General features: G+C 42.0%; 1 protein-coding gene across 2 annotated transcripts in view; it reads right to left on the bottom strand.

The window, feature by feature from the left end:
- Positions 1-992: 992 nt before the first annotated feature.
- The window catches only part of PITPNB (phosphatidylinositol transfer protein beta), a 62,940-nt gene continuing 52,122 nt past the window's right edge, over positions 993-11,810 (bottom strand). Inside the window, exons 9-12 of one of the 2 annotated variants that reach the window (XM_028124688.2) lie at positions 9,395-9,505; positions 7,633-7,755; positions 4,168-4,253; positions 993-2,975 (exon numbers count right to left, since the gene is read on the bottom strand). In XM_028124688.2, coding sequence (XP_027980489.1) covers positions 4,206-4,253; positions 7,633-7,755; positions 9,395-9,505 — 282 coding nt within the window. In that variant the 3' untranslated portion in view covers positions 993-2,975; positions 4,168-4,205. The remainder of the gene's footprint in view (positions 2,976-4,167; positions 4,254-7,632; positions 7,756-9,394; positions 9,506-11,810) is intronic. The other variant, XM_028124687.2, reaches the window with a different exon arrangement.

Genomic DNA, 11,810 nt, shown 5'->3' with positions numbered 1-11,810 from the left:
CAGGACTCAGCAAGAGGCCAGAAGGGGTGATCCTGACCCCAGGCCCCCTGCTGGCAGTGCCCGCCCAAGAGCAACACCCTGGGCTCCTTGGGTCCCTGCCGCCCTGCCCAGCCGCCTTCGGCCTGAACGTTTGCTTTCGCAACTGCACGATGTGGATGACGTCTAAGCTCTCTTTCAATTATCCTACTGAACTGTAATTATCTGTGCGTGTGTCTCTCTCCCACACTGGACTGTGTGCTGCTTTTATTCATCTTGCTGCCTTTGGCGAGACCAAAGCGCTGAGCTTTAGCACTCAGCATCCCGAATGACAGACTGGCTCTGCAAACGCAAACGCTAACTCTGAGATAAAACACTAAGAAAATCACCTCAGGAAACAAACAAAGATCACCTGGAAATATAACATTCTGTATGAACCCATCCATGTAGCTGGCCACCTCTCCTAATGCTGAGCAGCTCTAGAATGTAAGATGGGACCACGAGAAAATAGCTGTGAGGTGTCCCAAAACAAGAAGAGTGGAAATGACAAGATCTCAGGAGAGGTGAAACACCGCACCAAACCAAAAAGCCACCATCTTGAAACAATCAGAGGCTGATGATAAAATCCTCACTGAGTGCTTCTAGAAATACTATGGGTTTTCCCTATTTTTCCCCTTGAAACATAATTAAAAAAAAAAAAAACCTCTGAGACTGCTAAGAAATAACCCTTCTTTAGCTTTCTGCTTACTTTAAAAGCAGAAAATTATCTAAGAAAACAAATGTAACAGGTTAATATGGTATAGACACATTTCATGAATAGGAGTTGGCAGTGAAAAATTTTTAAAAACCATGTTTTTCCTTTATTTTTCCCAGAGTGGCAGGGCCGCACAACAGAGACTTCTTGAGAAAGCGGCAGAGAAGTGGTCCACAGTGTGCTGAACCTAGACGTGGCATTGGGGAAACCACCACTCAAGCACACAAGTGGCATTTTGTGATCAAATTTATTTTTTGTTTCAATTTCATTTACTTTGTTTTACTGTAATTTACACAAGAGACTGCCAAGTAAACTAGGTATTTTACATTCACCACGCATTCCCTCAAATCTCCACAGTTGTTAGGAAAACATTAGAATCCGTGCGCTGGGCATGGATTTCCATGTGCGCCCAAGCTCCCAACGAAGCTACAGATGCCAGTGAGAGTTTAGTCCATTAAAAGGAGAGAGTGAGACTCTTTATTTCACAAAATTAGCAATAATCTTCCTTGCACCAAACACTTTGCAGACAATGATTATGCTTTGACAACACCTATCTTATAACAGTGCCCAGAGAGTAAACATCAGTCTTGATCCTGAGTACACGGAGGACATATTCGACGTGGGGTTCGGAGCCAAGGCTAAGAGGGCATCGCGGTGCGGCAGTGATCCTCAACACCCTCGTCCGACTCACTGCCACCACCTCAGTGGGGACACGGCGTGTGGGAAAACGAGGAGCAGGGTGGGCAGGACTGTCAGCAAGTCAGATTACAAACGTGATAGGACTACAGGAGCCAGCATGTTGCAGGAAGGACGAGGTTAAAGAAGACAGTTTGTGACCGGAAGGCTCCAACAATATCATTCTAGTCAAGCTTCCAGGACTGACAGGAGAAAACCTGGATTTGGACAGAGAGAGCTGATAAAAATCTTACCTAGCTATGGTGCCTTTCTTAAAGGAAGAGGAGGAGGAGGACAAGGTGGCAGCAGCTGCTAACAGCACGTTCGTGATGCTCACTCGTGACAGGTTCCAATGGTGTCCTCCCCATGGGCGGCGGAGCACTGGCCCCTCAGCAGGGCCTCCCAGGCAAGGAGACCAGCCTGTGCTGCCTCTGAAATTCCACTATCTCAAAGGCAGCGTCTCCCCCTCGGGGTGTATTTCAATATGAAAAGCGCAAAACAAAAACAAAAACAAAAACAAAACCGTCACCACTATCTGTATTCTAGCCTGTCAGCTGTGAGGAATCTAGATCATTTGCATAGTTTCCAAGCTCTAATTTCAGAAAACAGTCATTTCAGAAACAAGACTCCATGGAAGTGCTCGACTTCCGAAAGTTTTCCTACAGCCTACGATGCTATTCATTTCTTCATCAATTTCTTTGTTTGCCTAAGAGTAGCCTGAAAATTGTATAGTGTTTATTATAAATCACAAACCATAATCTCCATTTTTGCTAGGTTTGATGTAGAAAAATATTGAAATTTAAAATACAAAAATCCAATAAAAACCAGAATTTTTTTTTTAAAGGATTTTTCCCCTCAGGGCAAACAAGTAAAAATTGGCTGGTAACTATACTCCTTACTAATAGACATTGTCCAATTTGAATTTAAGATAATAACCATCCAGAAATAAATCATTATAAATACATTCAGAGTTCACATTCCAGATTCACTGGAATACCAAAAGATTTTGAATAAATTTTTCTGTGGGAGTCTGTTGCTTATGGGACTAAAATAAAAATTTGTAAGATTTAAAAGAACAGGAAGATTTAAAAGAACAGAAAAGTAATAAAAGGCTAAATATATTGGTCCACAATTTGACATTTATGAAACATACCAGCTAGTATTACATTGCAGTCAATTTGTCCATTAATGGTATTACTCTGATAATTATTAAAATCTGTTCCAGGTATATATATTGAAAATATTTTCTTTTGCATTCTTGAAGATAGGTACAGTACTTTGGAGAAATTGTACTAATCCTTTCAGTATGTTTGTATGTACATATATACACAAGTGTGTGTATCTTGATCTGTAGCTCTACATGCGTTTTATATGCAGCCACAGACACACACACACACACACACACACACACACACACACACACACACACACACACACGTGGTTGGGAACCTGTGAGTACGTCATCACAAGCACACATCTGGGAAACGTCAGCACTGCCAGATACTGGTCAGATCCTTCTTCACTCATCACTGGCTGCACTTGTTCCCCTCACTTGACCTTGATTACGTAACTGTAAAAAAAGCGAAAGACAGGGCAATGTTAAAACACAGACTCACAAAAAATGTTATCGTGTCACATACATTCTGCAGAAAAAAAAAAAAATCCTCAACATGGCAAAACTTTTGCAGAAAACATACCCCAACTACTACATTTAAAAAACTTAATCTCTTGAAGATTTTGGTCTCACTATGACATAACATTTTGTTTCATCAGGGAGAAAATAAATTGGAAGTGGAAATAAGTCACAGAACTTAGAAGAACTTAACAAAAGTAGCAATAATTTGTTTTTTTTTTTTTACATGAACACTGTATTTAAAGACAGGGCTCTGGTGGAATCCGGGCAGTCTCTTCATTCTTATTTATACAACTCCTTGTGTTCACAACTGAATACTGCACTTCTCCCCTGTCCGGTAATTAAAGAGCAGGCGGCACAGTGAGAGGGCAGCAAAGGACCACAGTGCGTGAGGACAGGGTTCCGTCTGGTTCTTTTCCTCAACCAACACTGCAGCTCGACAGTGACAACGGGCAGCAGTGCACCGTCCCTTTGGGTTTACTCATGCTGGTTTTGGTATGTGGGGTAGATTCTGAGGCTCTTTTTTCCCCTCGAGGAAAATCTCTTATCTGAGCATATAATCTGTGTTAGGGAAATAAAGCCATAGAAATGTTTTATATTATAGTGAAAGCCAAAGTGTATTTATACATATTAAAGCTAACTGTAGAGGTAACTGAAGATTCAACATGAAGGAAGACACTGAGATGTTCAGAAAAAATTTCAACTACAATGAATCACTAAGGTTGCCCGTCTGATATGGGACGGAGGATCTCTGGTTTAAAATGCTTTTACGTATTTCCTTACTAACCACATGCAGTTCTATTGAGAAATAGGTCAATTAACTGGCCATCAATGAAGAATCAGCTGGCTTCCAGGACAACACTACGTGATGAATGAGTATGCCTGGCAGTTGGTTTCTGGCCCTAACACTAAGAACTAACTGGAGATTACAAAATTCAACCTGTTCCACAGATAAAACTCTTACAGAATAATAACTTAAGTGTTCCACGTCAATCTCTAAAATATGTATCTCTTTAAATTCTAAAAATTAAACCACATTTAATACTTAGTCTCTGCTCAGCAAGTTAACTACCCATTACCAACAAGGTATTGGTTTTTAAACATTCTTTTTACCCAGGTCTTCACTTACACAGTTTGATATTGTCTCTGACCCTACAGGGGACTCATCTAGACATCAGCAGCCGACGTGCCTCGGACGGAACCCTTCTTACGCATCTAAACGTAAAATAAAATCATGAGCTGCTGAAATCACAGACTCTAAATTGGGTTAGTAAGCAAAGGCAGAAAAAAGATCCAGGAAAGATTGTGAATGACCGCTGCCTGTTCATAACCACATCCACACTGAGAATGAAGTTCTGAGGCCCCTCTAGTAAAGTTGGTTATCTAAGGAAAATCCTGCAAAAGGCTTTTCTTACAATAACACAAAAAATGTGTATCTATTCTTGAATCCAGGAAACAAAAGCCTGCAGAATGATGGTATGAAATTATCAAAGACAGCCAAGGGTAAATGAACTGTTGTTCACTAATACCATGTGAGAAAATGCCCTGGTCTGATTCACATTTTCCTAGTCCCTAGAGCAGACAGGAAGACACGAGGTGTGGCCACCTCTGCTGCTTCTGAGACTAGAGTCCCTGAGAGGAGTTCTTTATGGGAAGTTTATTTAAAAGAGGGAGGACAAAAGAAAGAACAAGTGAGCATGGGAACAATGTACGAGAAACAACAAAGGACATAAGGATGCATCAGAAAGGACAGGCATTCATAATAGCAGACCACAGACAATTCCAAAAAAAACTCAATGAGAAAATCAGAAAAGAATGGACAGAAAAAGGAACAGATGTAATAAACACATTTCTAAACCTCAACATTTCTCCCCGACCCCCAGAAGTGCCAGTTGTGAACAAACAGGCAGAAAGTTTACCCCCAGCACTTCTTTAGCAGCTGGGCCTTAAACCCGTATTTCTCTTTAGGATTCCAGGCAGGGGCATTCCTGTCATGCCTAAGCTCTCAAGATGCTGTTCCTTTTCTCCAGAGCCAAAACCCGTATGAGCGATATCCAAGTCTTAAAATATTTGCAAATTAAGAAGAGAATTACAATGTATCAAACTCTATCATCAGGTGTCAGGGAAACAGGACCTCAAGAAAAGGGGAAATCCCTGGGTGGTGGAGAAGACTTGGAAGTGTTAAGCCTCATCATGAGGCAGGTGCTTTCTGGGTAGGCGCTTTGGCCTGCAGGCATGCTACTGCCCAGAGTCTGAAGACACTAACAAACCAACTGTTAGGGCTCAAAGCAGCAGCAATGTGATGTGGAATAAAGCACTCCCCAATGACCCAGAGCAAAATAACTTAAATGGGATTTTAAGTTACGATGATCAGCACAGAATGCTGAAATTGCCTTAAAATGTTTTTGAGATATCTAACAAAGAAACGGCCATGTACCCACAAACCCTGAACCAACAAAAGATTTCTACCAACATCATGTGGGAATCAGTCAGGCTGAGCCATGTAGGCACAACAAGGATGATATCTTCTAATAAACGGGGCTTCTGTGTAACTACCTGTCTACCTTACGGACCTGCATGGAGAAGAAAGGAGCTGAGCCTGCAGGCCCGCGGTAAAAGACAGGAGCGAGTGTCCCCACTCCTCATCGGGGCACTCACTGTGTTTACACTGGGAATGCTCTGTGTCCTGAGACTGAGAACTTGGGATGGAAGTAAGGGCACTCTCCTGAGGGAAGAGGTCCCACCCAAGTTCTGTCCGAGAAGTCCAGAGGTAGGCAGGGTTCAGAGCTCCAACCAGGGAGGGCTCCATACCTCACCCTCGCTCTCTCTCTCTCTCAAATAAAATCTTAAAAAAAAAAAATCAAAATCAAAACCAAAACTCCCTCTTGAGAGTTCAAACCAAGAAAAATAAGTATGTTTTGTTTTATCTCAGCACTGGCAAATCCTTTTTGAAGATACCAAGGCTATGCCGTGAGCTTAGTGAGAATGAGTGTCATCACGCTGCTTTTTTTCTAATGTTCAGCAGAGCCTAGCGGCTCAGAGGAGCTGGGGACAGGGGGCAGGTATCTCTGGGGCCTGGAGCATGTAGAGGGAGCAGAATCAGGCAAGGCAGGGGAGAAGGGACTAAAACTGGGCAGGAGCAGGGGTGTTTCTTAGAGAAGGGCACTGGACTCTTGAAAAAGGGGAGAAAGAAGCGGGAGAGGGGCATGGGGAAAAAAGGAAGTACCCGTGACTTACTCTTGCCGGTTTAAATATTAGGGGCCAGCCTAAAACTATGGGGGTGAGGGAGAGCTCTCTATGCTTGCCATTCTATCACCCTACTCCCGAGATCCAGGACTCAGAGTCATACTATTAGTATGAGAAACGGAGGTCAAAGAGGCTTCTATTGTCTGGCCTAGAAACCAAACTCCAATTTATTATGTTGTCTCCATGGTAAAACATGTCCCAAATTCCAAAAAATCAACTTAAAAACTTTTGGAACAAAATCCATTCATAAGTTGGAGACTGCCGCGAGTTTACTTTCTGTATAAGATAAGGTTAAAACATTTTATTGCCTTATAAAGAAAATACGTCCTAGTCCTCTCAGAAGGTTTGTATAAAGCTAATTAGAAGCAGATCTGCTGTAATCACCAAAAGTAAGCAATTTTAAACACAGATTCTTTATGATGCTGTGTGCCAGACAAATAGATTTCCTTTTGTGCCAAAGAACCTGATTTGCCGCCATTCTCCTGTGATTAAGCGGGGGTCCTGCCTCACACACAGGCGTCTGTCAAACACTCCCGCCTGCAGGGCTTCCAAAACTGGGACTGCTGGCAGGACTCTGGATGACTGCATGGAAACCACGAGCCTATCCCGGACATTCCTTGGGTTCACTTGCCCCCAGGAAGGCCTTACTTTCAACTGAAAAGCAGTGTAGTCCGGAGCAAAAGCAAAACCAGATACTTAGAGGAAGTGGGAAGAATCCATCCCTGGCAGAAAGGGGGTACCCACCATGATGCAGGGCCTGCCCTGCTCATTGATGGTGGGCGGGAGCTTTAACTGTGAAACATGGCATGCTGACCTCCGGCCCAAGCATCACCTCAATTTCTGCCTAAAGCTCATGAAGAGCCAAGGATTCAGTGCTTAGCTGTGGGAGGGAAGGAGGCATTTCTGGCATCTGTGACAGTATGGCTAGGCTCATCTTTTCTACAGAAGAGGGAAGCAGGACTTACTGTGCTAACATCAGTAACTTACAGTGATAACAAAATGAGCCAAAGGTAACTTGGTCTGATCAAGTGAATGCCTAAAAGGATTATGAACCAAGTACCATCAGAGACAACTGATGCATGACAAAGAATACAAAACCATTGGGCATCTTAGAGGTAACCAACTCTAGATCAATAAAGCTTTACTCTGCTTTCATGGAAGATGCTCAAGAAGAGAGAAATCAGAACATGCGAGGGATGTTAGTGTCTAAGGCACCCGATTTTGATGAGGATAAATATTAAAAAACGGCTTGTAATGACACTCTTAATCCTAAATCTACACTTACTCAGCACGCACACAGTTTTAGAAAGTGGCAATGAGAGAATCTGCACAAACAGGGAAGTCTTACTGTTTCTAGTTCTTTCTGAGTTTCATCCTCCATTCTCCTAATGTCTTCCATTGTCAGATCAATCCACTTGTCAATCCAACAAAAAAGCTGGCGATGAAAGTTTGTAAATATCCTTTTCTCTTGCTTTTAAAACAAAGAAGAATAGTAGTGTAAGACAGCAAAAATCTAAGATTAATAACATATTAACTTTCTACATCCCAATTAACCCATGCAATCTCCATATACCTGGTTTGAAAAGACCACTTTGTCAATTACTGGAGATCTTAGTTCCATCCCATTATCATTTTATAAAAAAAAGAAAAAGAAAAGAAAAATCTCCCTGTGAAATGTGGAACAATCTTTCCTCTCAAAGGTAGCACAATTTATGAGGAACAGAAAAAAACATGGCACGCACACTCTGATCCAACATCAACTCCTGTTAGACCTGATCTATTTTTACCTTTTTCTAAATCTCAGTGACCAAAAGTCAACTCGATTTCTTCTACTATAGACTATCCACGGTCATTCTTCTCTGCAATTCAAAGGAATACTGTGAGGTTGAATATAATGTGTACTGAAACTAAAGAATCATGGTTCTTTGGAATAAGATGTTTATTTAAATCAAGAATTATTACACACTCTCCATCAACTTTTATACTCCCATGTTACTGTCACTACACACACACACACAACCATGTACATAATGAGTGGTTTTAATTGCTGCATTATTTAAATTTTACTTAACTTTCCCAAGAAGAGAGAAAAATGCACTGAACAGTGAGTACTTTAATACTTTTGGACAATCTTCAACTCCAAAATTTTTTTCCACGAACAGAAGGGACTTCATCAATTACACGTGTGACGAACTAGATTGTTAATCTATTACTATGATCCAAGAGGAAGGAAGGAAGCCAACATTTGTAGAGTGCCTGCCGTGGGCCAGCTGTAAGCAGGCCCAAGAGTAACCACAGTTTCCAGCACATTAGGACCCTTTTAAAAAAAATGTCAGAGCGGTTCCAGCTTAACAGCAGAAAAGTTATGGTGGAACAGATACAAGCAGTTGTGGGTTCAGAGGCGTACCAGCGGTTTCTTAATAATGGTAATAGAAGAAATAGTCATACTACAGGAAAAGTAGACACCGAAGAAACTTTTCATGTTCCCTATGTGTTTTCAACATGTGTACCTATTTACACAGCTTCAATTCTCCCCTTTCTAGATCAAATTGTCCATGTTACTTTCACTTTAATAAAGAAGACATAAAAAAGAGGTAATCAGAATTCGGATCTTCAGATTCTGTCACCCTAGGTTCAGAGTGTAACTATTCTCAGTAAGGACCTCTAAAGAAAACATCTCACAAGAAAGTGCAAAATATGTAAGAAAGTGTATGTCAAGAGAGATGTGTGGAAGGGGTGAGTGGGTGGACAGCTGAGCTGGGACAGAGGAGCCCCTCAGCAGGGAAGGCCTGGCCTCTCCCTCCAGCCGATGCCAGGACACCAGGTCCCCCATGCTGTACGTGGAAAGGGCTCTCTACAGAACAGCTGGGCAAACCATCGGGAAAGGACTTGGAACAAAAAACTCCTATGCTCTTCCCCAAAGAAAGCCCCTTAAAACCTGCTGGCATTTGTCTTTGCTGTTTCTAGGGGGAAAAAAAAAAGAAACACAGAGAGGAATTATACAGAGGCAATAATTTTTACCTCATAAGTGAGAAAGAGTGGTGCTAACAGAAAATACCCCATTAATAGCTACCTAAATCTAAGTCACTGCATTTTGAACAGCCCTTTACCTTCTGAATGAAGTTTTCTACTTTGCTTTGCAGTCCCCACCACTTGAATTTGATGGTCACCAGCTTATAGGCACACATCTGAGGACAGTCAGAGTTGTTTGCCAGCTCCTTCTAGATGAAGAAAATCGAAAAGGAAAAATCGTGACTTAAATATTTATGTTTTGATGAAAACTGACTGCTGTGTAACGACATCACAGACATACATGAAGAAAAATACAATCTCATATGTGTTTAATTCGGGTATCTGGAAATTCAAAATCATTTTAGCAAAAGCAGCGGTACTCCCTTGCTGCAAACCCTCCTTCCACAGATGAAGTTACTTCCTGGCTCTGCAGTTTAATAGGTGCATTGTTGTGCCTCTAACTACACTGGTTCAGATTTCATATTAAATACCCAATGTGATCCAGCTCGCGCCAACAGTGAGCTCGGGTGCGTCAGGGTGCTCCTGACGCCATTATCGCGTTCCCACCATGGCTGTGCTGAGGCTCCACGAAGAACCGTCGGGAAGCATAGTCTGCTCCTATGTCTTCTAACACTGGCACAGGGAGCAGCACTGTTAACTGAGGTTGTTACAGTAAAAAAAAAAAGGGGGGGGGGAACTATTAAAAAAAAAGGAACAAGGGAGAGGGGTGGGGGCTATCTGGATTAAAAGAGACTAAAGTAATAAAATACAATGTCTATAATGTACTTTCAGAAAACGTTAAAAAGCAATTAGAATTTGGAACTTCAGATTATGTCAACCTAGGTTCAGCCAAAAATCTTGTAAATATAATGCATTTGTGTAGAGAGAGGGGGAGAGGGAAGGAGAAAAGAGAAGAGGAGAGGGGACAGTGAAGCGCTAACAACTGGTGAATCTAGGTGGAGGTGCTCATTGTTCTCTCTGGTTTTTTTGGCGAATTTTGAAATTTTTATTGTAAAAATGGGGCAGGGGACTGCAATCTATGTATTACTGTCCATTTTTGTGCAACTGAGTCAGACTTCTGCTTTGGGAAGTTCAAGGCACTAGCATGTTTATTTTGAGAGAAGGGTTAAGGAGGGGGTGAGCCAGGAGCTTCATGTGGGTCTTCCAACGTGTGTGTGCAGGAGACCAAAACCCTCCTGGGCCGAGCCAGAAGAGCGCCTGGGACGGGTTCATGCCAGCGAGCAAAAGCAGACACGGTCCTGCCTCTGGAGCTCACGGTCTGCATGGAAAGGACCATTCGGTAAACACTCAGCCCCAGGGCTGGTGTACTTACAAGATGAAAGCTATGTCTCAGGACCCTTTTGCCAGGTCTCAGTAAAACAGTGTGAGCTCCGTGCTTAGCTGGGGGAACTCAAAGGCTTAATACATATTACTTCTCGCTCTCCTTTATTCTTTCATAGAGTAGGAATTACCAGTTTGAGTTTGCAGAACAATTTTAAATAAAATTTCTCAAAAGGGTACAAAGTCATGTGCAACATTATGGGGGCACTTTTTATAAACACTGAATTGGTGAGTGAAAAGAGAAATGGAGTCTTTTATACAAGGGTTCTTCCCCCTTCTTCACCACTGTTCTCAGCTTCACCCCACACTCAAGACACTACAATGCCAGCATCGGTCACACCGTGTGCCACTGTCCCTTCTTGTCAGCTGCAACCCATTCACACATCCCACTTTCAGGAGGTTCATTGTCTGTAGCAAATATTTGTTCCATTCAGCCATATGTACATACATTTAAAAAATCATGAATTTCTAGGTTATGTTCTAAAACCTCAAAACTATTCTTCATTTATGCAATCATAGCACCAGACCACATTTCCCCTCAAATCCTCAATAATGTTCCAGTTTCAAGTGAATTCTAAAGACAGGATAGATGAAAAAATTCTTTCTTGGTATTATTATTAATATGAGTCCACGTTTTATAGAGTCCTGCATGATTGATCAACTTTTCTCAGAAAATCTCTTCTGTCATAACATTTCATCCTATTAATGAGCTGGTACATGGGTTAAATCAGTGAGGTAGCACCATTTGCATTTAAATGAAAACATGATATATACAGCAAACTGTCCTTGTACAGGTGAGTTCTATGTCAACAGAAGAACTTGGTTAGCTGAGCTCCATTTTCCCTCCCATAAAAGAGTACTAATGTTAAAAGTCAGCATGGATGTGTATACAATCCCATACACTTTATGAACAAGTTTAATTCAGCAAGTATTAAGAGGGTGTCATCTACCACCCTATCTGTGTTAGGTGTTGTAGAGGACACAAAAGTGGCCAGTAGAGAAGAGTAAATTACATGTGCATAAATAACGATAAAACCACTATCCTTGGTGCTAATGAGCTCTACCAGAAGGGGACACCCTTCTGTTGCTGTTGCTGTGGCCCTGGCCTGAGACATATTTGCAACCCCCCGTCCCCCTGCAGGCCCCACGCACTTCAGCTGGGCTCCTGTGTGT

This window comes from Eumetopias jubatus, unplaced genomic scaffold (assembly GCF_037043125.1).
Source record: "Eumetopias jubatus isolate StellerSeaLion01/CBP00866 unplaced genomic scaffold, mEumJub1_p1.0 scaffold_16, whole genome shotgun sequence".
In the NCBI taxonomy this organism is placed as follows: Eukaryota; Metazoa; Chordata; class Mammalia; order Carnivora; family Otariidae; genus Eumetopias; species Eumetopias jubatus.
This window is presented reverse-complemented; position numbering and strand designations above follow the sequence as displayed.